At 34.9% G+C, this 24,666-nt stretch overlaps 7 protein-coding genes, 3 non-coding genes and 1 pseudogene across 11 annotated transcripts; 9 read left to right on the top strand and 2 right to left on the bottom strand.

Moving 5' to 3' along the window:
- The first annotated feature begins 5,986 nt into the window (after positions 1-5,986).
- LOC106375739 (gibberellic acid methyltransferase 1-like) lies at positions 5,987-7,915 on the top strand. Of its 2 annotated transcripts, none has more exons than XM_022691106.2 (3): positions 5,987-6,712; positions 7,046-7,255; positions 7,428-7,915. In XM_022691106.2, exons 1-3 carry the CDS (start codon positions 6,227-6,229, stop codon positions 7,785-7,787), a joined length of 1,056 nt encoding a protein of 351 aa, XP_022546827.2. In that variant the 5' UTR covers positions 5,987-6,226; the 3' UTR covers positions 7,788-7,915. The 2 variants fall into 2 exon arrangements, with proteins under 2 accessions (XP_022546827.2, XP_013671185.2); XM_013815731.3 differs by having other exon boundaries at positions 7,046-7,333.
- A 2,114-nt stretch (positions 7,916-10,029) lies between these two features.
- On the bottom strand, positions 10,030-12,098 carry BNAA01G15510D (RGS1-HXK1-interacting protein 1). Its single transcript, XM_013886818.3, has 8 exons — positions 11,805-12,098; positions 11,469-11,535; positions 11,154-11,231; positions 10,991-11,043; positions 10,735-10,871; positions 10,584-10,648; positions 10,383-10,441; positions 10,030-10,297 (listed from the first exon to the last, which is right to left on the bottom strand). The coding sequence occupies exons 1-8, from the start codon at positions 12,039-12,041 to the stop codon at positions 10,208-10,210; spliced, it is 786 nt and encodes a 261-aa protein (XP_013742272.2). The 5' UTR covers positions 12,042-12,098; the 3' UTR covers positions 10,030-10,207.
- A 109-nt stretch (positions 12,099-12,207) lies between these two features.
- Positions 12,208-14,054, top strand: LOC106445306 (E3 ubiquitin-protein ligase SIRP1-like). The gene is made up of 2 exons (XM_013886831.3): positions 12,208-12,403; positions 12,798-14,054. Exon 2 carries the CDS (start codon positions 12,835-12,837, stop codon positions 13,897-13,899), a length of 1,065 nt encoding a protein of 354 aa, XP_013742285.2. The 5' UTR covers positions 12,208-12,403; positions 12,798-12,834; the 3' UTR covers positions 13,900-14,054.
- A 151-nt stretch (positions 14,055-14,205) lies between these two features.
- On the top strand, positions 14,206-14,279 carry TRNAI-AAU. Its single transcript has one exon. It is a non-coding gene; the product is annotated as a tRNA-Ile (tRNA).
- Positions 14,280-14,354: 75 nt separating this feature from the next.
- On the top strand, positions 14,355-16,834 carry LOC106445314 (transcription antitermination protein NusB). The gene is made up of 7 exons (XM_013886843.3): positions 14,355-14,720; positions 15,105-15,181; positions 15,358-15,492; positions 15,650-15,704; positions 15,797-15,884; positions 16,109-16,207; positions 16,319-16,834. Exons 1-7 carry the CDS (start codon positions 14,428-14,430, stop codon positions 16,460-16,462), a joined length of 891 nt encoding a protein of 296 aa, XP_013742297.2. The 5' UTR covers positions 14,355-14,427; the 3' UTR covers positions 16,463-16,834.
- Positions 16,835-17,215: 381 nt separating this feature from the next.
- LOC125579346 lies at positions 17,216-17,301 on the top strand. The gene has a single exon (XR_007317360.1). It is a non-coding gene; the product is annotated as a small nucleolar RNA R12 (small nucleolar RNA).
- A 66-nt stretch (positions 17,302-17,367) lies between these two features.
- Positions 17,368-17,453, top strand: LOC125579347. Its single transcript, XR_007317363.1, has one exon. It is a non-coding gene; the product is annotated as a small nucleolar RNA R12 (small nucleolar RNA).
- A 56-nt stretch (positions 17,454-17,509) lies between these two features.
- LOC125579439 lies at positions 17,510-17,583 on the top strand (annotated as a pseudogene).
- Positions 17,584-17,862: 279 nt separating this feature from the next.
- Positions 17,863-19,879, bottom strand: LOC106445325 (F-box/FBD/LRR-repeat protein At4g26340). The gene is made up of 4 exons (XM_013886854.3): positions 19,698-19,879; positions 18,712-19,575; positions 18,491-18,625; positions 17,863-18,406 (listed from the first exon to the last, which is right to left on the bottom strand). The coding sequence occupies exons 2-4, from the start codon at positions 19,552-19,554 to the stop codon at positions 18,128-18,130; spliced, it is 1,257 nt and encodes a 418-aa protein (XP_013742308.2). The 5' UTR covers positions 19,555-19,575; positions 19,698-19,879; the 3' UTR covers positions 17,863-18,127.
- A 906-nt stretch (positions 19,880-20,785) lies between these two features.
- On the top strand, positions 20,786-21,103 carry BNAA01G15470D. The gene has a single exon (XM_013800036.2). The coding sequence runs from the start codon at positions 20,786-20,788 to the stop codon at positions 21,101-21,103; it is 318 nt and encodes a 105-aa protein (XP_013655490.2).
- A 1,183-nt stretch (positions 21,104-22,286) lies between these two features.
- On the top strand, positions 22,287-22,779 carry LOC106375571 (arabinogalactan protein 13-like). Its single transcript, XM_013815527.3, has one exon. It carries the CDS (start codon positions 22,476-22,478, stop codon positions 22,653-22,655), a length of 180 nt encoding a protein of 59 aa, XP_013670981.2. The 5' UTR covers positions 22,287-22,475; the 3' UTR covers positions 22,656-22,779.
- The last annotated feature ends 1,887 nt before the right edge of the window (positions 22,780-24,666 follow it).

Genomic DNA, 24,666 nt, shown 5'->3' with positions numbered 1-24,666 from the left:
ACTTTTTTAAAACTATAGAGATGGCTCAAATAATTCCTTTAGTATCCGATGCTAGCCTAATTTAAAGAATGTGATATAGGCTTTTATTACAATAGATAAAGTTGGCCCAGACATTGTAGAAGCACTCGCCTTTTATTAAAACGAAAAGTTATGATTATTCTATACCTCTGTTTTCGAGCTGTTCCTCAGCCTTTTATTTTTTAGATAATACATTTGTTTAACTTATTCCTTATCAATAAATAGATTACAACCAAATGAAGGCAAAATCACACATAAAATATAACAGATAGAATGATCACAAAAATAATATCACTTTCTTTCAAGAAATTTTCATTTTCAAATTTATAAGCATCTTTAATTTACTAATACCATAAAATGAATTGTAAATTCATTTAAAAATACAAAAATGCAAAACAAATAGAGAAAAACACCAAAATAGCACTAAATCAAGTTTTTGTTCCCAAACTAGCACTCAAGGCTAAAAGTCACAAAAATAGCATTCAAGGGGTGGAGTTTAGGTTTAGAATTTAGGGTTTAGGGTTTAGAGTTTAGGTTTTAGGGTTTAGAGTTGAGAAGTGAGGTTTTGGGAATAAGATTTCAAATTTTGAAAAATAAAAAAAGTTAAATTTTTCAAAAGATAAAATGCTATTTTGGTCATTTTAGTTTTTATGTGCTATTTTTGTGATATAAACTTAGAAAGGTGCTATTTTGGAGATTTGTCCAAACAAATAAGCCTTCTTCTATTTATTGTTAAAATCTAACACTACAATTATACGAGACAACGAAAATTTCACATCCAAACAAACAAAAACAACCCAACAAAATTATTTAGTCGTTACTGAATAATTCACCATAACTTATTGAAAACAATCATTTTTAGTAACCTAATAGCTTATTAAAATTGTATCATAAAATTAAATAAAAAAGTCAAATGTAACATCAATTAGACAAAACTGCTTCCACAAAATTAATAAATCAACTATGCACACAGTATATTAGCCTCCAACCCATAACAAACATAATAATACAATTCATCCACCATATTCAAAAACCAGTAAAGGAAAAAACAAAAACAAAATGGGATCAGTGAATTCAGAAAACAATTATAACTCAGACGAAAGTATTGGTAGCTGTGAAGGAAACTCCTCACACACAAACCCAACCATCTATTTCAAGAACCTCGACCTCAAATATTTTGTAGAAGAGCCACTCACTATGCTAAATAGTTTCAAAATTTTAAAGAATGAATTTTTGGCTACTGGCCATCCAAGGGATCACTACATCTAGGGGTTACTTCAATACTTCCAGCACCGCAAATCTATCAAAGGACTCAACCATCTTCGTCAATCTGCAGATGGAAACTATGACAACGGTACATATATTTATGGTACATTAATGTTGTGCAGAGGCAATTTCGGTGAAGGAAAAAAGTACCTCGATAAGTTATCCTGGAAAACTAATCAAGTCAGAACTGCGCAATGTTTGACCATGGTTAAGAATTCACTAAAAAAAATCAGAGCCATTTTGAAAACAAAATATTTAACAAATACAGCCACAATGGAACCCCCAACTGATTGCCACAATCATGACATGGACAGTGCATGCGAAGATTGTTATTACTCTAAGAGGATGAACGAATTTGTTGACTACATTCGCGCAAAAAAAACAGTAAACAAACACATGAATTTACATGTTTCTTTTGGAACATTAACTTTACTTAATCTTTTACATTATACTATATTTACTTTTGTGCAGCTTGGAACATTGACTTTAGTTAATCTTTTACATTATACTACATTTACTTTTGTCCAACTATCAACTATATATTATATTCTTATTATACTAATCTATGAAATCACTTACGATACTCCTCTTTCGCCTAATCAGATAAAAAACAAAGTAACACAATACTGACAATAACCACTATCAAATGGATTAAACGGACCAATTTTAACTTATTAGAAAACAAAATATACAAAGAACAAAAGGTCCGAATCCGGCGCGTAGCACCGGAATACCCCTAATTAGTACTATTATTCAGTTTTATTGGTTTTATGCATTATCTCTTTATTAAAAATCAATTATAAGAACACTGAGGATTCGAGACCAACTATTTCTTTGTTAAGAATGACTTAAACAATCTTACAAAGATTTGTTCAATTTGAATTACACAATACCATACACGGCTTGACATGGACCAACTTTTAATATGTCTGAGCGGTCGTTTACTGGTAGTTAACCAGCTAGATTATGATCTAAATCTAGGGGGATCGCTTTTTCTTGGCCATTTAACATGCCGTGAAGTTGCGATATAAATTCTTGCATATATTCACCCACAAGATTACTCGAAGCTTACAACCTTTATCTGATAAATTGACAATGCTAATTATTTTTTTAAATATTTATATAACAAATATAATTTACAAAATATAACACCTCTCGATCATTCTGACAGTAAAAGTACTTCATGGAAAAATCAACACCTTTAGCAAAAAAAACTTTTAAGAAAAATGGACAAAGAATTACGAGGTTTACCATATATATATTGGGAAAATCGCATTAAAAACTTTGAAAGTGTCACTTACTAACACTTTAAATTTTGAAGTTTTTCCACTAACACTTTTAACCTTCAAAGTGACATTTTTATCATAAAAAACCTTCAAAGAAGAAAAATGACCAGCTGAACAAGTTAAAAACAATTTTTTTTAAAAAAATAATAATTTAATTAATAAATAAACAAAAAAATTAATAAAAATCAAAAAAGTTAACAAAAAAAACTCATAAATTAAAAAAAGTGAGAAAAATAAATAATGATTTAGTAAATTAAATAAAAAAATAACTAAAAATTCAAAAATGAATAAGATCAAATTAAAATATAGAAAAAATAATAATAAATTTCAAAAAATTGAAAAATTCAGAAAAAAAAAAATTTCCATTTTCAAATATAATGTCGAAAATTATCATTGGAGATATGCCAAAAACAGTCATTGGAGATATGTCGGAAATGACGGTTTTTGGCATATCTCCAATGATACGGTTTTTGGCATATCTCCAATGATAATTTTTGACATTATATTTGAAATGAATGTTGATAAAAAAATTCATTTTCAAATGAATTTGATCTTATTTATTTTTTGAATTTTTTGTTATTTTTTATTTAATTTTTCAAATCTTTATTTATTTTCTCATTTTTTAAATTTATGAGTGTTTTGTTAAATTTTTCGATTTTTATTAATTTTTTGTTTATTTTATTAATTAAATAATTATATTTTGAAAAAAAAAACTGTTTTTAACCTGTTTAGCCGGTCATTTTTCTTCTTTGGAGGTTTTTTATGATAAAAATTTCACTTTGAAGGTAAAAGTGTTAGTGAAAAAACTTAAAGGTTTAAAGTGCTAATAAGTGACATTTTCAAGGTTTTTTATGCGATTTTCCCTATATATATTTATAGTTAGTTAATTAGTACACATCATGTCTTTTTTTTTTTTTGCTAAATTAGTACATATCATGTCACTGCACACAAAGAAAATAGCTTTATTTCTGAGTGATGATTCGTCACTAAGGCTTTGAATGGTAACTAGTTTCTCGCCTCGTCATGCAGTTAACAGTAACAAAAATCTCTATAAATACTCTATATTTATACATTTTTCTAACTGTTAGAATCCCATCGCAATTAAACCACTTGTCGAGCACCGCTCAACCCGCATTCACCGTTCGGAGCCTAAATAGCAGTGTTTTAGTGATGGATTTTTTTTTGACTAATTTTTAGTGAGGGATTTGCAAGCGAATTATTTAGTAATTAAGAAAAATGTTTCACTAACAATATGCACCAGTGTTTATGACCATCCACCAGATGGATTTGGTCAATAGATCACATCAATAGATCCATGCTCCAGAATTCAACTTCCCAAAAGTTGCAACAACCGAATAATAAAAAACTAATTGTGCGTTATATAACATTTATACATAGGGCATTTTCAATATTCAGTCTTCTTTTACCTCACCTTCTTGTTTTTGGTCGGGAAGAACATGAACCGAAACTTTGATAATATTGGATAAATAATATTACTTCCATGTTTTAAAAATGTATAATTTGAAGTTTTCATACATATTAAAACTATCTTAAATTTTGTTTATAAATTATTATTTTTAATATTATCTATTTTTATTTTTATAATTTTTAACCAATCAAAATTTAATAAATACAGTTAATTTTTTTTTAGAGTTTACAATATATCACTATTATCTAAAAAAATGATGATATGTTTTTGAAATATTTTTTTTAGAAATTATTAAATAATTTCGAAACCAAGAGGTTACTAATAAAGAATCTATGAAGTGACAGTATACTGAACGATTTCTCCATCGAACCCTGTATTACAGAAGCTTGATGTTTTGTAAAGCACTAAGGAATTTTTCTTTTTTACTAAGAATGAAAAAGATAAAGTATACAGCGACGAGGATAATAAAAGTTTTTTATAAATATGTCATATAAACCTAGTTAATATTATGATCTGGATAAACAAAGTTGAAGTTGAATTAAAAAAATCATAATAATAAAAATGTGAATAAACATCATTTGTTTTCATTATTTGTCTGTGTTTGCATGTTATTATTTTAATAAACACTAGAACTTGACCCGCGCACCCGCGCAGGTGTTAGTTTTGTTTATAAATGAATATTTATTTGTATAAGTGATAATATATATTTTAAAATTTATTTTTTTAATTTGACATTTCTAAACACAATAATTTTATAGTTTATATTGAGTAGTTTTATTTTATCATGTAAACCCTTAGTTATATCATGCATTTATTTAGAATATGACATGTAAAGTCACACAAATATATTTTTATTTTTTATGGATCAAAATTTTATGATTATATATAATAAAATTGTTGTATAAACTGGTTTTATGGATCAAAATTTTATGATTATGTATAATAAAATTGTTGTATACTATTTATTATGTATATGTGAAATTAGTAAAATAATTACCGTATAATGTATGTAATTACAAAATGTATATATGGAATTAATTATTTTCAAACACACATATGTATAATAAAAAAAAGGAAAAGACAAAAAATATTAAGAGTTAGGTTTATTAATTATTGTTGCCATGATTTTTTAGTTAGAATTTGATTTTGAAAATACATTAATTGAAGAGAAAAGACAAAAATCCTAAAAGATAGGTTAATTAATAACTTCAGTGGCATACCATTGTAAATATAGTGGAAAACTAAGGGATAATCTAATTTTGTACTCCTCTTTTAATAGATTAGATGCCATATATATAAACTTAGTTGGGAATATTGTGCTATACCTGTTGTGATATTTTATTTATATGTATATCGAAAGAAGAAAAAATCATAGAGGACAGACAACGACTTGTTTTATAAATAACCATATCTACTAATCTTAATTTATCGATACCAAAAGTTAAGACGCAACTGCTAATCTCTTTCCATTTTCTTTTGTCAACCAACTACTAATCTCTTTAGACTTTGGAGACAACGACGAATACTTTAATTTAATTTACGTGTAAAACATTGAAAACGTCTACTAACAGAAAATTTTGTGAATTTTGAAACGTTCTCTTTTGGTCCCTCTCGGAAAGTTTTTATGCGTTCTGCTTTTATGATTAAGGTAAGTCTATATATATATATTACACGCTATAACCTATATATAGCTCATATACTTCTTCCATGGAGACTGAAGTCGTTAAACATTATCAAACGAATGGACCCCACGAGATGGAAAATCCCAGCTAGTTTTATTCAGTTAATTTATCCTCTAAACTTGTTCCACACTTGTGCAAAATTTCATTGGTTACATACTAATACATTTTCATTATACTAGTCTATTGCTTCTTGTAGTATATAAGTGAAAGAAAATGTTTAAGAAAAGATCATAAAAGACCACAAACAACATTATAAGTTGAAAAAATTATACTAAAACAATTAAGGTTTAAAAATGGTTAGTAAAAGTTTGGTACAATTCATTGAATCACATAGAAACTGTACACTTTAAGGACGTGTCTTGAATCAAATTAAGTAAAAACGAGTAGAACCCTTTGAATCCATAATGTAGCCGAGTATATATAGAGATATTTGGTCCTCATGCAACTTCATTAAGACCAAAAATAGAGACCCTCCTTTGATCAACTTATCTAGTAGTTACAACGTAATTCACCTAATTTTCTTACACACATTTTACCACTAAAATATGGATTCTTCTCGGAGCCTCGAATACGTGCTCTCCATGCAAGGCGGCGATGATGACGTCAGTTACGCCAAAAACAGCTACGGTCCGGCGGCAGCGTTAGCCTCGAGCAAAACAATGCTGACGTCAGCCATCGATTCCATAAAGCTCACCAAAGGAGGCTCATCTCTCATAAAGATAGCAGATTTAGGCTGCGCGGTCGGAGACAATACGTTTTCCACGGTGGACACGGTGATTGAGGCGTTAAGTCGGAAGGTAACTGTGTCTGACGGAAAATCTGATCAGCCGGAGCCGGAGTTAGAGGTATTCTTCTCTGACTTGCCTTCGAACGACTTCAACACGCTGTTTCGATCGTTGGAAGACAAAGTTAACAGCTCGAGCCACAAGTACTTCGCCGCTGGAGTTCCCGGCTCGTTCTATGGGAGGCTGTTTCCGAAAGGAGAGCTACATGTTGTCGTGACCACGAGCGCCTTACAATGGCTCTCTCAGGTATAGCCTATATTATTTTTAGGTATAGGTTTTTTTTTGTTCACTTATTGTAAACAAATTTGGGTATTTAATTCTCTATGTAACTTATCAAAAAAAAAAGTAATTTACATTGGCTGTGAAAACAGAAGATTCAGATTGATTACTATAAATAGAGATAATATATACATTTAGTAAAACTATATAAATAGAAAATAAAACTCCTCTAATATCTCATCAAATGTTAATGAACAATATCTCAAAAACAACAATCAGTAAAGTCTGATTATGGTATCCTCTAATAAAATTGTCTCCATGAATCTAAAAGTAGCATTATTTGATTTTTTGGATATATAGGTACCAGAAAAAGTGATGGAGAAAGGATCAAAGACATGGAACAAGGGAAGGGCGTGGATTCAAGGAGCAGAGGGAGACGTTGTGGAGGCATACGCGGAGCAGTCGGACAAGGACTTAGTCCAGTTCTTGAAATGTCGGAAAGAAGAAATTGTGGAAGGAGGAGTGTTATTTATGTTGATGGGTGGTCGACCTTCTGGCTTAGTGAGCCAAGTCAGTGATCATGACTCCCGTCTCAGGCACCTTTTCACTATTTTAATGGATCAAGCTTGGCAAGATCTAGTAGATGAGGTCATCTTGACCTCCATGTTTTTATTTCATGGACCGTTTTTTATGTTCTATGGAATTGACAAAATGTTTCTTTTTTTGGGTGAGTTTGTAAAAGGGTCTAATAGAAGAGGAGAAAAGAGATGGATTCAACATTCCGGTGTACCTGAGAAGCACAGAGGAGATAGCGTCTGCGGTTGATCGTTGTGGTGGTTTCAGGATAGAGAAGATGGAGGTACTGAAAATAGCTGACCCCATGAATGCTAAACAGCAAGAGTTGAAAGATCCCGAATCTTACGGTTTAGCCATGGCTAACTCGGTTCAAGCCGGTCTAAAGCCAATGGTTGAGGCTTATCTTGGTCCTGACCTGACCTGCAAGCTCTTCAAGCAGTACGCAATTCGAGCTGCTGCTAACAAAGAATGTCTCGAGAAGAATTATTTCTATTACATGATCGCTGTCTCAGCGATTAGGGTTTGATGTTAATACGTTATCTATGCACGTAGTATAGTATAGCTTGCCAAAAGATTATTTTATAATAGGTATTCTGCCCGCACATGCGGACATAATGTTTTTATAGATATTTATTAGTTTATAATTATTAAATCAAAAACAAACATAATAAATTATTAATTATGTTTTAAAAAAATAAATCAAACATTAAAATTTATACTTGATAATAAAATAATATTATTTTTAGATAAAACACAATATATTTAAGAATTATCTTATGTTTTATAGAAATTCGTTTTTAATTATTTATATTTTAGATAATTCTGATTATTATTAATTTTAATCATTTATTTAATCAGATAGATTTAAAAAAAAAAAAATTTGACTAATTTATATAATTGATTCATTAAAGGTATAAACTATATTAACCGCTCTAATTTTTAACGTGAGAGCTGAATTCCAAAAAAGAATATTATTTTCAGATAAAAACACAATATATTTAAGAATTATCTTATGTTTTATAGAAATTTGTTTTTAATTATTTATATTTTAGATAATTCTGATTATTATTAATTTTAATCATTTATTTAATCAGATAGATTTGAAATCCGTTTTTATTTTTGACTAATTTATATAATTGATTCATTAAGAGTATAAACAAATAAAAACACAATATATTTAAGAATTGATGAACTTGTTGTAAGTGGTTACAGCGATGCCAGATGCCAGTTTTTGAGACTGACAAAGATGATTTTTTATCACAAGTTGGTTTCATTTTTTATCTTAATGGAGAGTGGTGGGTAAGAAAAGTTCCAAACAAAGCACCATAGCATAGTCTCAATGGATGCAAATGTTGTTGATCCATTGACCAAGGCTCTTCTATGGCCTAAGTATGAGAGTTATACTGAAGCCAAGAGTATTAAGTATTTTAAGATGTGATCTTGATTTAGTGGGAGGTTTTACGTTTATGATATGATGTTTATATTGACATACATTTGATTATGCATTCAAATTAATGAAACTGTTCAGAATTATTTAATTATTAGATAATTAAATAAAAGTTTCAAAATAATTTATATCATTTTTATATGTCATCAAGTACGTGACTTGATCATGAAACTCTATAAGTGAAAGATGCTATAAGTTATTGCGGTTTTTGCGGTTTTGGCGGGAAAACACGTTTTTGGCGGAAAAACGCGTTTTTGCAGTTTTGGTCGGAAAACGAGATTTTTCGGTTTTGGTGGGAAAACGAGATTTTTCGGTTTTAACGGGAAAACTCGTTTTTTGTTTTGGTGGAAAAATACGTTTTTTGCAGTTTTGACGGGAAAACGTGTTTTTGCAATTTTGGCGGGAAATTGCGTTTTTGGGGTTTTTGTAGTTTTGTCAGTTTTCGTATGTGACAAAAATGATATTATGTTTAGGTTTGTAATATGTGAATTACATTAGGGGCATAATAGACATTATACCATTTTGAATGAACCATCTCCATTCAAATGATCCAAATTGGTTCAGCTGAATGGACTTTAAAATTAAGCCTAAATTTCCAAAAGTCATCCAGATGATCCATCTGAATGAGTTGCACTTTTAGTGTCTAAACAAACAAAACTCTCATCTTCATCCAAATGACTCATTCAAATGGAGAAACAAACAGGCCCAAGGTTGTTAATTTGGGACAATAATAACCGTGAATGACTTTGGTTTGTTTTGTTTATTTTTCCACTGCAATATAACAAGATATATCAAAAATAGATATAGATTTATTTCAATATTGACATGAGATTCTAGGCATATGGATTAATATCGTTATAAACCGGTATGAATTTTTACAAAGACATGGTGGAGGAGATCAAGCCAGATGAGCTTGGAGGCAAAACACCTGCCTCGGACTGTAGCTGGGGAGAGTGTATTGTGGTGTGAGACCGGAGTCGTTGCGAAGCTGATGGGTTTGGAGATGATACAGGTTCAGGTCAACGGTAAACCGGGAAAAGACAAACTAGTGACTTCTCAAGAAAGAGCGTCTAAGGAGGAGAGATCGGACGCTGGAAGTCAACAGACGAAATATTCAGACCACTGAAGCTTCTTGCTCGTCTGGAGATTTTAACGCAATGAGACCGAGAAGAGCGGAGCCCACCTTCCGTTTCCCATAAGAGTTAGGTTTCAGGATTAGTTATGGGACTGAGCTTAGCCCTTTTAAAAAACCTTCATGTCAAAACATCAGTAACTTTTTTTATCGTTTATCATAAATCTTTTGTCTCACAACTCGAGCAAATAAGCTAATGGTCTCAAAACTCAAATATCAGGAAAAGTAGCATGAGATATATATTTGTCTCAAGCTAAGGTTTTGTTTTCTTTTTTAAGACAGAGTAAATGTTTATTGACGAGAAACATGCTTCAAATACCTTAAAGGGAAAAAAAAAACACAAGACTTGGTGGGTTTGTGTTGTATATCAGACGGGAACTCCTAGCTCAGACATTCTCATGATCCTTTTGTTCAATGCAATCCTCTTCTGTTTCAGGAGCGAAGTCATGGAAGCCACCTAATGATTGAAGAAAAGAGACTTTGAATGACCGTTCACCGCAATAAAGCTTAAACATGAGGGAAATGAAAAGAAATTGACTCACTTCGGCTCTAAGCTTGATAGCTTCCCTCCCAGGAATTTGCCGTAGTCCATCCATTAAATCTGCAGAGAATACAAGTCTATGTGTAAATATAGAGCATGGATCTAATCTCATTAACATATACACAGTGACGCATTGAATAAATGAATATTACCAATGGAAGGTAGATAATAAGGGTAAAAAGATTTTGTGTGTTGTTCTTACCTGCAGCTTCGCATTCAACCTTGTGGACAGACTTAGCAAGACGATGTATATTGTTTCCAGAGTCCCTACAGATAATGAAAGTAGTAGCCTTAATAACCGAAATGAAGTTAATTAAATTAAAGAAGTGAGTTCCGCAGATGTTGAAGCATACATGAGTTCAGAGAGACCGCGTTTCATATCCTTCTCTGCTAAAGCCGACCTCTCAAGCAATTTCATGCTCTCCTTTTTCATCAAGTCTACAGACATGTTTAACTCCTGGACATGCTTCTCAGCTCTCAGGAACTGTGCCTGAAGAGATGAATTGAAGTGGATGAAAAAACAAGAAAGGGAACATAAACCAGGGAAACCAAGTACTGTATAACAGTCTTAAGAACTAAATTTAAAGTCAGTGGCATGGTAGTAGATACCTCTTCGCTCTGGAACCGGCCCAGAGTATGACGAAACAAGAATCTTCTAGGCCCTGCAATTAGTACAAGACAAATTCTAAGAAACAGAGATGTGGTACTTTTCAGATGCTCCTAAGCAAAGGAACATTGTGAATTGGAAAGGAGATAAGAGCATAGGTTATACCTCGCATAAGAACGAGACCAGCAGCGAGACCAACTCCAGCAGCAGCAGCCGGATTCTCCTTTGCGTTTCTCAATTCCTCTGCAAAGAAATTAAAAAAAAAAGCAGGGGATAGTGAGTAAGATTTATGATAAACTCACCATTATAAATCTGGTAAACCATATAAGCATTGATCATCAGGAGACTGAAAGTTAAAGCACACTAATAGACGCATTACAACAACAAAAATGAAGATTTTGAGAAACAATCTGTTATAATCTCAATGGCTTGATGTAAATAAATCATTTTTTAAGCAACAAATTGGTCTACAAGCCATACCTGTAACTTTACTGAAGAAAACATTCTCATAGGTCTTATACTGATTCAAAGCACGTGGAATGAAGTCCTGCAATTTCAAAAACAAAAGTAACACAACTGTGATCTCAGGCACGCCTCAGCGATACAATTTCAACAAGAGGAAGCAGAATCAAAGGCCATGAGAGACTAAGATCACTCTCACATAAGTTCTAACGCTACGATTCCACCATATGAACAATAACTAGCTCTGAATCGAACTCAGTTTCTAGAAATCTTAGCGTATCCTGAAAACTGCTGCCAAATAGTCTCGATTCGAAAATGATTCGTGGTGAAAGAGAAAGAGAGATGCTAGCTAACCTGTATAGATCGGAACTGGGAGGTAGAGTTTTCGCGGAGGGAACGAGCGGAGCGCATGGCGGAGTCCGTCGATTCCTTCACCGTCCGCTGCAAATCATCCACCCATTTCTCTGCTCCTCCGACTGCTTCCTCCACCGATTCAATCACTCCGATCGCTTTATGCTCCGTCGCGTCGGCAGAGACTGCATTCGCGGGGGCGGAATCATCGGTAACGCCGTTTGCTTCGGTGTCGCTCATCGTCGGAGAGAGTACGACCTTTCTAGCAACCGGGACGAGCCTTGTTTCTGCTCTTTTTCAATTCCAACTTCTCCGGTTCGGTTTAACTCGGTTTGGTTAGGTTCAGATAGATTCGAAACTAAAATTTGGTTTAGGTTCCTTTGATTACGGTTAATGGGCTTTAGAATTGGGTCTGCAACTTAATTATTGTTCCTTTTTCCGTCTTCCCTTTCTTTCCTCTTTTCTTCTTCTCCTCCCACCATTTCTGCAGAGGTAAATAAAAGAGCTCCCAGAGTTCTTTCTTCTTGGTGGAGGAGATCTAAAGAAGAAGCAAGATCTTATCTTTTTACTCTAGATCTTCAGAAAGCAGGAACCTTTGCAAGGTATGGTTTTATATAGGTTATATGTTCATGCGATGTGCTCTTATTTTCATTGCTTAGCGGAACATGTTCTGTAGTTTATTTGTGTGCTTGCATAGGGAGCTTGATTTTCTTACAAATCTCCTAAGGTAGTTCCTGTCTGAAACGTTTTTTTTTTTTTGCTAAAATTCTTGTCTGAATCTTGTTTTTTTTTGGGGTAAAATTCTTGTCTGAATCTTTTTTTTTTGGGGGTAAAATTCCTGTCTGAATCTTGGGATTGTGAAGACGATGATTCTCCTCGTTTTACTGACTTGTTTTGAATGTTATTGCCTTTATTTAAATCTGCTAAAACTAAGAAAGATGGGAACTTTCTAGGTTTTCCTCATGTTTCTTAAGTTCTTCTTATGGTTTGTTTCAGAAACGAGAGACAGAGTTTGGTGGAGAAGGAAGAGGCAATGGCGGCTAGGTATTGGTGTCATATGTGTTCACAAATGGTGAATCCTCCTGTCATTGAAGCCGAGATCAAATGCCCCTTTTGCCAGAGCGGGTTCGTGGAGGAAATGAGCGGTGAGCTTAACGATGGCAGCAGCATTAGAGAGGTTCAAGACTCAGAGATCGATTTCGGTACAGACCGTGCATTATCTCAATGGGGTCCAATCTTGCTTGGGATGATGAGCAATCCTCGTAGACGTAGAAGGTTTAGGAGGACAGAGCTTGGCTTAGATAATGATGCCGTCAATATTACTGCTGCTGATGTTGATGGAAATGACAGCGTTGTCGATAGCCATCATCATCATCATAACCGTCGTCGTCATCGCCACATGCAACATGATGGAGAGGTTGATCTAGACAGGGAGTTTGATTCTATCATCAGAAGGAGACGGAGAAGCTCAGCTGCGATATTGCAGTTGCTTCAGGGCATTCGTGAAGGGATTAACACCGAGGATGAGAGTTCGGAGAGGGACCAGTTTAATACGGCTTTTAACATAATCCGGAGCAATACTTCTCCTTCTGGAACTGGAGATAACTTTGTCGGAACTGGGTTAGCTCACTTGCTTGAACATCTAGCTGATAACGATCCAACCAGGCACGGATCTCTTCCAGCACGTAAGGAAGCAGTGGAGAGTCTTCCAACGGTTAAGATATGCGAGCCACTGCAATGCTCAGTTTGTTTGGATGAGTTTGAGAAAGGAAGTGAAGCTAAAGAGATGCCGTGTAAGCACAAGTTCCACGTCGGGTGTATAGTACCGTGGCTTGAGCTTCACAGTTCGTGTCCCGTGTGCAGATATGAACTACCTCCTGATGATGAGGTGAAAACTGATCTGTTAAGACCGAGAACAATAAGTGTAGAGACCAACAGAAGTGATGTGGAAGAGGATGCGAGGAACACTAGTGGGAACGAGAGAAGGTTCTCATTTGGGTGGCGGTTCAGCGGATTGTTCTCTTCCTCGGCTTCTTCTTCATCCGGTTCAGCGGCCTCAGGGTCGTCTCAGCTCAATGAGAACTCTAATTCAGGATAAAGGAGGAAAAATTAGAAACAAAACAATCTCTGGTTCCCTTTCTTTTGGTCACAATTCATCAGAGCTTTGAAGTACATAAAAATATTGTGATCACTCAGATTGTTGAAGATGTATAAACACTTTTGAAGAATGGAATATTTTCTCTCTTTGTGTTATATCATTGCTAGGAAAAAGTTATCACTCTCAAGTCTTTAAAGCTCTTCGCATTTTGTACAGATAAAATGATGATGATGATGATCATAAGCAATTTGAAGTGCCTTTAAAGCTATTCTATCTATACGTTGACACACCACTGAATAACGTAATGGCCTATTAGCTCAGTTGGTTAGAGCGTCGTGCTAATAACGCGAAGGTCACAGGTTCGATCCCTGTATAGGCCACTTTCTTAAAACACCTTTTTGGTGTTAAAACGTCGTCGTCCACTCTGCTGCTTGCGTTTTCTCCCGAGATATTTTTTTCTTTACGGATAATCGTTATCTGCTTCTCACTAAACACGAAGAAGCAAAGAGAGAGAGCTCAAACACGAAAATGGAGGGAAGCATCTCGCCGCTTTGCCTACGTTCTTCATCGAGTCTGTGTTACTTCTCCAGTAACGTTTCACTAGACTCTCACCGTTCACTAGGATTTACATTTGTTGACTCTCTCCGGCCAACGAACTTGGTATCTCTGCGAACAAGAAACAGACGGTTGTTTCTTTCTCCGACGAGGGGCGCTCTCCGTACGCCGACGCTTACCGCGGAGGAAGTGAAAGATGTCCCGATGCCGAAGATAGATAAGAGCGGCCGATTAAGCAGTCCCCGCGCCGCCCGCGAGCTCGCTCTGTATGTTTTATCTTTCTCTCTCTGTCTATGAAAATTTTACTCGCTTGGTTGATTTGAATGGAATTGGAGATTTTAGCTGGGAATGAAAATTGGACTGTACTAGAATTGGAACGGTTCATTCATCTTTGTGACTTGGTGTGACGAAAACAAGGTTCAAATTAGAGTTCCATGACCATGAGCTTAGTTTAAAGGTTTTGACCTATAGCCTTAAATCCAGAACCTAGCTTCACTATATGTCTCGTACTAAAAAAGAACTGAAATTCTAAGCCATTTGTTCTCTGTTCTTACTTTATTTCAGCTAAAAGTGATATGATTCTTTGCTATTATTATTATCAATGATGAGTCTGCTCTCTCTGATCCTTTGTTGATATATGATCTGGACAGTGTTACACTTTATGCCGCTTGCTTAGAAGGCTCGGACCCAATTCGTCTCTTTGAAAAGAGGATCAATGCAAGAAGAGGTAAACATGTTTCGATCTTTGTTTTGCTTCTTGCTGCAATAAAGTCAGAGGAATTTCATTGAAACTTTATGTTGGTTTTTGTCAAATACTACTTCTTGAGAGCGTCATTATTCTTTTTGATAATTAAATGGCTTGTGACATGACTTCAGCGTGTGTGTGATGATTGGTTTGTACAGAGCCTGGATACGAGTTTGACAAGACTTCTTTGTTGGAATACAACCACATGAGCTTTGGAGGTCCCCCGGTTAAAACAGAGACTAGTGAAGAGGAAGATGAGCTTGTGCGCCACGATGAAAACGAATCGAAGATTGGTTGGTTTTATTCTCTGAAAATAAGTTTCCCTATTCTGCTTTACTTATATTGCAAAACAGACTCTTGTTTGGATTGGCTCGTGGAAATTTCCCATCTTTTTTACTTGTAAATGACATACTACTATTTTACCTGTTGTTTATCTTCCCGTTTCTGCAGAAGCAGAAGTGCTCTCAGCACCTCCGAAGCTGGTGTACAGCAAACTTGTTTTACGGTAATCTATTAAATGTATCAGTGGATAGATATTGCTACTGGCCGTGAAATAAATCATGGATATTTTATTACCACTATGTGTTTTTCCCAAAGGTTTGCAAAGAAACTCTTGGCTGCTGTGGCTGATAAATGGGATAGTCATGTCGTCATCATTGAGAAAATTTCCCCTCCAGATTGGAAGGTATAAATTGACATTTGAACTTTTACTCCGGTCAAGTATTGGATTGTTGAAAACTAAGGAACCACCAAACTCAGAGCTTCGTTTCTGATCATTTTCCCTTTGTTGTGATAGCTTTCATTATCACTAGCTGTTAGCATGTGCTTTTGAGTTAGCTTGACCATATATATCTTTTCATCTCGTAGTACTGATAACTATCTTATGGATGTTGATGCACCTATTGGCAGAGTGCACCAGCTGGAAGAATACTAGAGTTTTCGATTCTTCACTTAGCAATGTCTGAAATGGCAGTCCTTGAAACCCGACACCCGATTGTCATCAACGAGGTATCGCTCAACTTTCTCTGTGTATCTCCCCTCTTCAGTTAGCTTTGCAATGCGATAACCTTGATCATTTTGTGAACTAACACTGTTACAAAACATGATGCAAAAACAAAGGCTGTTGATCTTGCAAAACGGTTCTGTGATGGATCAGCGCCACGCATTATCAATGGATGCCTAAGGACATTTGTCAAGGATAGAGCAGCAGCAGCCACACCAACACCTCAAGCTTTAAAACTGAAGCAAGAGGTGTCGGTTTAAGTTAGATCAAACCCGTATCTACGTTTGGAGGCAAGCAATCTCAGGTTTTGGTCGTCGGGAATAGCTCGCAAGCAAAGTATTGATCCAGTGGTCCTATATATAGACCGTGTCACTATCAGGAGAGACACTGTCCTCACAGGCAGCTTCTGGTCCGAAGCATTTGGTACCTGAGACTGAATCTATCTATACATTGCAGCTCAACATGATTATTGCTAAGAACACAACATTGCCCCAATGTCTGTATAATGTATTTTGTCCTAAGAAATATATATATTTTTATGTAGTCGTTTTCATGTTTATGTCTTTGTATCCTCCTCACCCTGTGCTCCGTTGTATAATCAAAGCTTTAATCTGTTTTTTTTTTTAAATCAATATAGTGCAAAAGGTTAGGATGAGCCAGGGATATAAACCGTTCCGGAAGTAGACTAAACTGATGGCCCATGAAGAAAAGGTCCAGGCTATAAACTAGTGACCACATAGATAGCCCATGAGCCCTCATTAGGGTTCCTCCTTGTAGTCAACTATGTCGTCGTTACATCTCTTACTTGTCTCCACCTTCAACAAAGAATGAAACAACGTTTTCTTGCATCAATGCTCTTGTCTCGCGTCTTTCATTGATTTTCTTGTCTGAATTTTCTCTCTCCAGGAATTCTTATTTTGATACATTAGAAGGCACATATCGTTAGTGATTTTACTCTCTTAGTCGTTTATTAGAATGAACGTTTTTGAAGTATTGAGGGGAGCTAAATGTTGGTAAGGATGATGAAAGAAATCATTCGGATTCCCATTGATTTCCCTACGGGAAAGATGTGATCATAAACCAGCTACTTTTGACTTATCATCATCATCACTCCTACCTTTTTTTCTTAAATTTTCTGTATCTTTTCGTTTTAAATTCGTTGATGGTGAGAGATGACGAAAGAAATCATTCGGATTCCCATTGATTTCCTTCGGGAAAGATGTGATCATTAACCAGCTACTTCTGATTCATCATCATTGAAACTAATTGTCTTTCTTTTTAAATTTGTGTGTCGATATATATCATGAGGCCAGTGATGCAAGTAAAATATTTGCTACTCTTGATGAAGAATGATTGGTTAACCACCAAGATCTCTGAGGCCTAATGCTGTTACACTACATTTATTTCACTTAAATATAAGGGAATCCTAACCGTACTGATCTAAACCGGAATAAAATCAGCAGGTACAAAGCTGTTTATGAATCCAATCGTAGAATCAGTTAAATGTTGGATTCACTCATAGAAGTAAACCGAACAAAAATGTTTTAAGTTTAAATTTCCAATCTAGAAAAGTAAACCGGAAAATCATAATAAGTAAACTCAATCATGTAATCAGTTCAATGTTGATTCAACTTTAGGAGTAAACCGAACAAAAATGTTGTACGTTTGATTTACCAAAAGTAGATGTAAATCGAACTTAATTTTTGTTCCTTGGTGTGTCCGGGACAAGATGAGCACAAAAGATTAAGGAGGGACTCGTTAAACTTTAATCAGAAAGACTATCAACAAAAATACTAAAACAAGACGAAGTTGAAGGTTGCCTCAGTCACACTAGCCGGAACTTAACCAAAAACTAAAAGAGCTTCAAATACGAGACATGTGACCTTAACTAAAAAATCCTAAAACTGACATTTTTTTATCATTGTTCAGTCGAATAGAAGCTGAGACGAAGTAGACATTGTAGCTACAGATGCCAACACCTTGAGCATCTGATACTTCTCCCCCAGATCAGTAGAATCTGGAGAGAATGTAGCTGTCTTCAAACAAGCAGTATTTTTCAGGAGATATATTGCCATCTTGCTGTCCTGTCTCCCATTGTACCCAATCCACACGAAAGCCTCTAGACTATACACCAAACACTCAGGAACAGAACTCGGCGGGCTCCAACCAATTGGGATCTCTTTGCTTTCACTTGTTAATTTGTTCTAAGACCAAAGATATATAATTATCAGTCAGTCAATGTATCGGAAAACCAAACCTGATAAAAGCAGATTCTAGAGACCACATACATTGCTGAGTCTGAGAAATCGCAGTTTAGGTGAGTCTAGAAGCATACAAATAAGAAGACCCCACCAACCTTCAGTTAAAGTGTACAAGTCCAGATGAACAAGCTGATTGAATGTCATACCAGAAGGATGCATAACCTGTTTTTTTTTTTTTCATTATAGAAAAGAGATGAATAACTACTTTACCGGATTCAAAATACATATTTTAAGATTTGTGATTTTACCTTTGAAAGTGATAAAGATAGTGAAAGGCGGTGGACAGAAGTAAGAGCCTTTAAAAACTCTTGGGTCACTCCACTACTAGTATTAGTAATCCAAACGCATGCCTTCTCCAACACAGGCATATTCTTCATTCGACGTAGGTCGTAGTAAGCTACAGAATCTGTAATTTCAAGGTGCTTCAAAGAAGGGACATCAACCATAAACCGACCGCATGTACCGGCATGTGTGTCCAGCATAGTTAGTCTTTGTAACGAAGGCGCGACGACGATAGAATCAGTTGTCTCGTCTCCAACGTGTCGTTCCAAAAACAAGACTTCAAGATTTGGGCAACCGGATAAAAGACGCGGTAGAGTAGCGTTGTCTGTGTAATCGACACGGTCAAGCTTCAGAGTTTTGAGAGACGGGAGACAAACGGAAGAAGGGACGTTCACGAGGACGCAGCTGATGAGTGTCAAGATCTCTAGTGTTTCAGAGGTGTATAGGCTATTAGGCAAATTAAAAGATTCTTCCTTGGAAAAAAGATCAATTTCTAGCTCACGGACACGGCGAGTAAGTGCGATGTTAGTCCATAGATCAACGTCGATGAAGGGACAGTCAGGGCCGAGTTTGAGATGTAACTTGTCTAGTACTGGTGCGTTATTTGAGAGCAAAGACCTGTAAACGAACTGCGAGAAGTTCTTGTAGTCACCGGTGTGGTCGCTATCGTCGTAACTAAGTTTGGACACTGACGTCCAAAGACCTTCCCATCTTTTGGACAAAAGACTTGTGGCCACGACATCTTTTGTAGGAACAAATGACAGAATCCGCAAGAGCAAATCATCCGACAATGCACTGAGAATGTCCATCTGAGGAAAGACGGTTGGATCCTGCAGATTAGAGAAACCGAAAGGTTAACTAATCCGAATAGAGAAAAGTAAAAAAAAAAAAAAAAAAACATAGAAAAACTTACAGTTTGATTATTTGGCTAAAGGATAGTTTATAAACTTACAGTTTGACCAAGTCGGAGATGGTCCTATTCTCCAGTAGAACCAGTTGCACAAACTCTCTAGCGTTCCGCAGACAACCCTGAGCCCAGAGTTGATTCGTTTTTCTCACGGGAGAGTCCGAATAACAGAGGAGCCAAGAAACCCTAAATTATCACACAGTGCCCCCAAAAGAACTAAAGCAGGACTGTAATTAATGGTCTCAAATTTATTTACCACACTTGAACCAAGGTGTCATTGTTCGGCCTTTGGGCTTGACATACAGCCCATCATATCGAAGTCTTTTACGTTTTCACGTGTTAGACGATATGTTTGCCTTGTATATATTTTTTTTCATCGAAAGTATTGTTATTCACTGATTATCAAAATAATCGATTATATATCATTGTTTTAGGTCGTGAAAACATTATCGATTACGGTTAACAAAAACTGGGTGTTATCCCCTTTCTTTTTTCCTCTCTTAATCTTCTATTCATCGATTTTCACTCTTATTTATTCAATCTAGACTCATCAGGGTATAACTTTTATCTTGACCGAGTGGAAACGAGTGCGGTTATTCAAGCATATGTTAGGCGTGTATAGACTATAGAGAATATGCTATAGACTATGTGATGCTAAAGACTGTATCATCATTCTCACTTCTAAAGTTATCATTTCTACAGAGTTCTGTTCCAAAGAACTAAGATTTCATTAATTTACACACAGAACAGAACATAGACGCACCAAAAAATGTATTAAAAAAAAACGTATTAGGATTCAATAGTCTGACAATCCTGTGTTTTGATCTCATGATATGTGTTTACAACTCCGCAATACAAAATGTCTAGTGGACCATTAAACAAATTTTAATTTCTGAATATTATATGAAGAGAAAAGTAAAAACCGGATTAGGCACTAAATGATGTGTAATGATGATAATGAAACATTCAAGTCAACGTGGCAAAATCACAAAAGGGATCAAGTTCTTGAAAAAGTAAATCCTGACCTCTCTCTAATATACTCAACACACAAACAAATCATACAGAAATCACGGAATCATCATCTCTTTCAAAAGAAACCAGAAACGTTTTGTGAATAAACTCTGTACGGACATATGGTGTTCAACGGCGGGAGTGTTGTGTCGGTAGCCCTTTTATCGGCTGATATTTGGCAGCGAGCAAGGATGATACCACCGTCGGACCGCATAAGCAGCCGGGAAATGCTTGACCTTGTCTGCTTATTCCCGCTACAGGAACTGGGTCGATTCGCTGTGTGGTTTTTGACCGTTCTCTGTCTTCCTCCGCCAGGTTTGCTTTATCCTGAAGTTGACGAAGAAGAAGAAGACGATCGTGATGATCACGCTTTCGCTTATAGATCATCTTCAGCTAGCATCGCTACATATCAGAATCACTTCCATCTGCATTTTGAGTGATCAATATTTTATCAAACCCTATCATGTTCTCTTCTTTGTAAAGTTCTCATATTGTTTTTTTTTTTATATATATCATTCATAGTCACTTTGTAGTTCTTGCTTCCTGATCTCGGTTTAAAAAAAATCATAATCCTGATTAGAGTTTGTATCTCTGAAGTGTATTTAAAGATTCAGGGTCATTTAAGTATGGTCCTTGGTGATAGCTAGACAATCAATTCGAGTTTAGTAATGCACTTGAAACACCGTTGACCGTTCAATCGTTTCTAAAGTACATCGGAATGTTTTAAGGCTAATGGGGCTGTTGTCGATTTGCTTTAAGTTTGTTCATATCTTTTTTTTTTTTTGTAACTGAAGGTTGTTCATATCTTCTGGGAAAATATTTCTTTTGGTCGCTTGCAGATCGTTACAGCTTGTCATCATCCGTATATGTCCAGGTCAAGTAGGCTTGTTTGGCGTTTGATTTTAGATTAGAGAACAAAGTGGATGAGCATTAATATTTAAAATTATCTTCATTTTTTCATTTGATCGCAAGTCCCAATCTTTCTGTCTCTGTATATGATATAATTTACACTTTCTAACTTTCTAAGATAAAGGATTGGTGTTTGTTCTAAACCAACGTTTTGGATCTCTCGGTTTTGTGCGTGTGTTTTTGATTTCTTGGTTTCCAAGAAAGAAAACATGTTTATGTACAATTTACTCTTTTTTTTTGTCGGCCTTATGAATAATATGTGTATTGTTGTATAAGAAAATGAAAATTTCCATTTATAAATTCTTCTTTTTACGAATATTTGAGAAATAATTGGGGTAGAAATGGATATGGACTGAGCCAATTATATACCTAAGAGCACATGGTGCCATACTGCCATCAATCATAGTCATTCTTTACCTATAAATAAACAGCCACACAGCTCATTGGTTCTCTCATTTTCTCATTTTCTATTCATTTCACGACTGGCACAGGGGGAAAACAACAGTTTCATATATACTTTACTTTTTATTAACAAAAACGTTCCTATTATGAACTGTATCAATTGAAACACACAACACCTCAATAACTGTATATTCTTTGAATCATATCCATCTCTCTAACAACTAAAATCGGCTGCATTGTTCTTTCCAGCTGTTTATTTCTAAATTATTTTCAAATATTTAGTTGATGAGCTCAAACACGTTAATGATTTTTGTGTTGATTAATTCAAAATTGATTAATTGGGCTGGTGCTAATTAAACTGTAAAGTGATCCACACACAGTTCGCCTAATTAACACGCATCCATGTGTATATATAACACACAAGTCGCAGCACATAGCAACACACCACAAAACACACAAATACATAAACGATCTCTTCTTTTGCTTTCTCAGTAATTAACAATGGATGCAATGAAGATGAGACTCTTTGAGGCTGTCTTGGTGGCTATGATGGCTTTCTCTGCTCTGCAACATGCAGCCGCCGTGGAGGCTCCAGCTCCGAGCCCTACCTCTGACGCTTCCTTGTCTATCCCTGCTTTTGTCGCTACCGTAGCCACTCTGGCGTTTGGGTTTCTATTCTGAGCAGATTCCTTTTGATTTTTTTAGTTTATATAGAAATCATATTCTTGATTTCATAATTATTTTCACTCTTGTGTATTGTTTAAAGATTTGCCACATCCGAATATCAATAAACACATCCCTATCAGTTTCTTTGTACTATGATCAATGTAGTTTTGACGAAACTCTTTACCAAAAAAATGTAAGTTGATGGTAATTGAATGAAGACTAAACTAGTTGAAATCTTAATCTCAAAGCATTTTAACTCAATACTAGAAATTTTTTCCGCGCTTCGCGCGGATTGTATCTTATAAATTTATTTTATTTGTAATATTATTTGTCAGTTTTTTCTTTTACATTAACTTCTTATTTTTTCAATGTTATTTTTTCTTAATTTAAATTTATATGTTTATAATTTTTCATTTTTCTTGTTAAAAATAGAGAACTATATTTTTTATAGATGGTTTTTTGTATGTGACATAAACTTTTTGAAATTTTAAAATAATGTTATATATAGTACGATTAACACATTAAGGAAGAGAAACATATTCAGGCACATTTTACGCATGTTTTATATGCATAATTTTAAACATTATATATGTATATATTATAAGTTTGAAACATGTAAATGCTTTCTAAAGCTAAATACTTGTTCTGAGTTTACATAACTTATCGAAAGTTTTATCTTTTTTTAAATTCAAATCACAGAAAAAAATATCGAAAAGTCAGTATAGATGAGTTTTTTGGGCTTTTAAATCAACACTGAAAAATTACATGAATCAGATAACAACAGTTTTATAAAGAACTGGATAAAATTTGACTGAGCCAAAGATTTTCACACAATATGTTCTTTCTTCTTCAAATTGCAAAGAGCTATAGGCACAAGAAAAAAAATCATAACTTTTGTTTTCATTTATATAACATTTTTTCTCCTTTACACACAGAGTTTATTACACTGTTATAAGCAATGGAGAACTCTATTCATATAAGATTCACATCTATGCATTTTGACAAAGAAGAATTTTAGCCATCTTTAGTTTCAGAATGGACCAACTTCAGTCATATACACTATATTTTCTTTATGATTCAAATCTTACGATTTTAATATATGTGCAGATTTCCATGTGAAAAAGCACGCACGCCATCTATCATTCAACCTATTACTTTTTCCAAAGTAAACACTATAATCCTTGTTTGGTTAGCTCCACAAATTAATCTCTTTGGATCAGTTTACTAAAAAATATAGATACTAATGTCAGAAAAGAATATAAACACTATCAACAACAAATATTGGCACAAGACTATTTGGTTCAAGGAACATATTCTACATAATGCGTTTATATCATGGCTGGCTTTGCGGAGAAGACTGCCAACCAAGGATCGCTTGAGGCGTTGGAGGTTAAATGTCTCAGGAACGTGTGTCCTTTGTAATCTGGAAATAGAGACTCACTATCATCTCTTCTTTGAGTGATCTTTCTCTCGCTTGATATGGGAGCCTTTTGCTGCTGAAGTTTGGATTTCTCCTCCGGCTGATCTACACTCTATTGCAGCCTGGATCAATCAACCTCGCGTCAACGCAGATACGCATGCTACTCCAGTCATCAAGCTCTACTTTCAATCAGCCATCTACCTGTTGTGGAAAGAGCGTAATGCTCGTGTGTTCACAGCTGTCTCCTCACCTTCATCAGTCATCCTTGTCTCTCTCGACCGTATGATGCGTGACCGTCTCCTCTCTTACCCGGCAAGTTCTTCCTTCTCCTCTTCTTTACTTCTTTTTATCTTTCTTGTATAAGACTTCCTTAAGACTTTTTTTACCTTGAGTTGTTGTTGGTTGTTTTTGTTTCCTTGCTGTAATAAGTTGTTTAAAAACAACAGTATAACCTTTCAAAAAATGATAATCTTAACATCTTACCAAAAAAAACAACAAATATTGACTTATTTATGTGAATATGTATTTTATTTTAAATCATTATAGTGGACGAAGAAAGCACCATAATTTGTACAACAAATTTTTCTTAGATTCACGTCATCATAC

The sequence above is a fragment of the Brassica napus genome, chromosome A1, assembly GCF_020379485.1.
Source record: "Brassica napus cultivar Da-Ae chromosome A1, Da-Ae, whole genome shotgun sequence".
NCBI lineage: Eukaryota > Viridiplantae > Streptophyta > Magnoliopsida > Brassicales > Brassicaceae > Brassica > Brassica napus.
The sequence above is the reverse complement of the archived record's forward strand: the minus strand, read 5'-3'. Positions and strand labels throughout refer to the sequence as shown.

What these genes read in the sequence shown, in the direction of transcription:
- LOC106375739 (XM_013815731.3), top strand. Translation starts at nt 6,227, where the DNA reads ATGGATTCTTCTCGGAGCCTCGAATACGTGCTCTCCATGCAAGGCGGC. An exon ending in CCTTACAATGGCTCTCTCAG is followed by an intron (nt 6,713 to 7,045) that starts GTATAGCCTATA and finishes TTGGATATATAG; the next exon opens with GTACCAGAAAAAGTGATGGA. An exon ending in GGCAAGATCTAGTAGATGAG is followed by an intron (nt 7,334 to 7,427) that starts GTCATCTTGACC and finishes AGTTTGTAAAAG; the next exon opens with GGTCTAATAGAAGAGGAGAA.
- BNAA01G15510D (XM_013886818.3), bottom strand. Translation starts at nt 12,041, where the DNA reads ATGAGCGACACCGAAGCAAACGGCGTTACCGATGATTCCGCCCCCGCG. An exon ending in CCCAGTTCCGATCTATACAG is followed by an intron (nt 11,536 to 11,804) that starts GTTAGCTAGCAT and finishes TTGAAATTGCAG; the next exon opens with GACTTCATTCCACGTGCTTT. An exon ending in CTATCAAGCTTAGAGCCGAA is followed by an intron (nt 10,298 to 10,382) that starts GTGAGTCAATTT and finishes TTCAATCATTAG; the next exon opens with GTGGCTTCCATGACTTCGCT.
- BNAA01G15470D (XM_013800036.2), top strand. Translation starts at nt 20,786, where the DNA reads ATGGTGTTCAACGGCGGGAGTGTTGTGTCGGTAGCCCTTTTATCGGCT.
- LOC106445314 (XM_013886843.3), top strand. Translation starts at nt 14,428, where the DNA reads ATGGAGGGAAGCATCTCGCCGCTTTGCCTACGTTCTTCATCGAGTCTG. An exon ending in TGAAAACGAATCGAAGATTG is followed by an intron (nt 15,493 to 15,649) that starts GTTGGTTTTATT and finishes CCGTTTCTGCAG; the next exon opens with AAGCAGAAGTGCTCTCAGCA. An exon ending in TACAGCAAACTTGTTTTACG is followed by an intron (nt 15,705 to 15,796) that starts GTAATCTATTAA and finishes TTTTTCCCAAAG; the next exon opens with GTTTGCAAAGAAACTCTTGG.
- LOC106375571 (XM_013815527.3), top strand. Translation starts at nt 22,476, where the DNA reads ATGGATGCAATGAAGATGAGACTCTTTGAGGCTGTCTTGGTGGCTATG.
- LOC106445325 (XM_013886854.3), bottom strand. Translation starts at nt 19,554, where the DNA reads ATGGACATTCTCAGTGCATTGTCGGATGATTTGCTCTTGCGGATTCTG. An exon ending in TATCTTTATCACTTTCAAAG is followed by an intron (nt 18,626 to 18,711) that starts GTAAAATCACAA and finishes AAAAAAAAACAG; the next exon opens with GTTATGCATCCTTCTGGTAT. An exon ending in GATTTCTCAGACTCAGCAAT is followed by an intron (nt 18,407 to 18,490) that starts GTATGTGGTCTC and finishes CTTTGGTCTTAG; the next exon opens with AACAAATTAACAAGTGAAAG.
- LOC106445306 (XM_013886831.3), top strand. Translation starts at nt 12,835, where the DNA reads ATGGCGGCTAGGTATTGGTGTCATATGTGTTCACAAATGGTGAATCCT.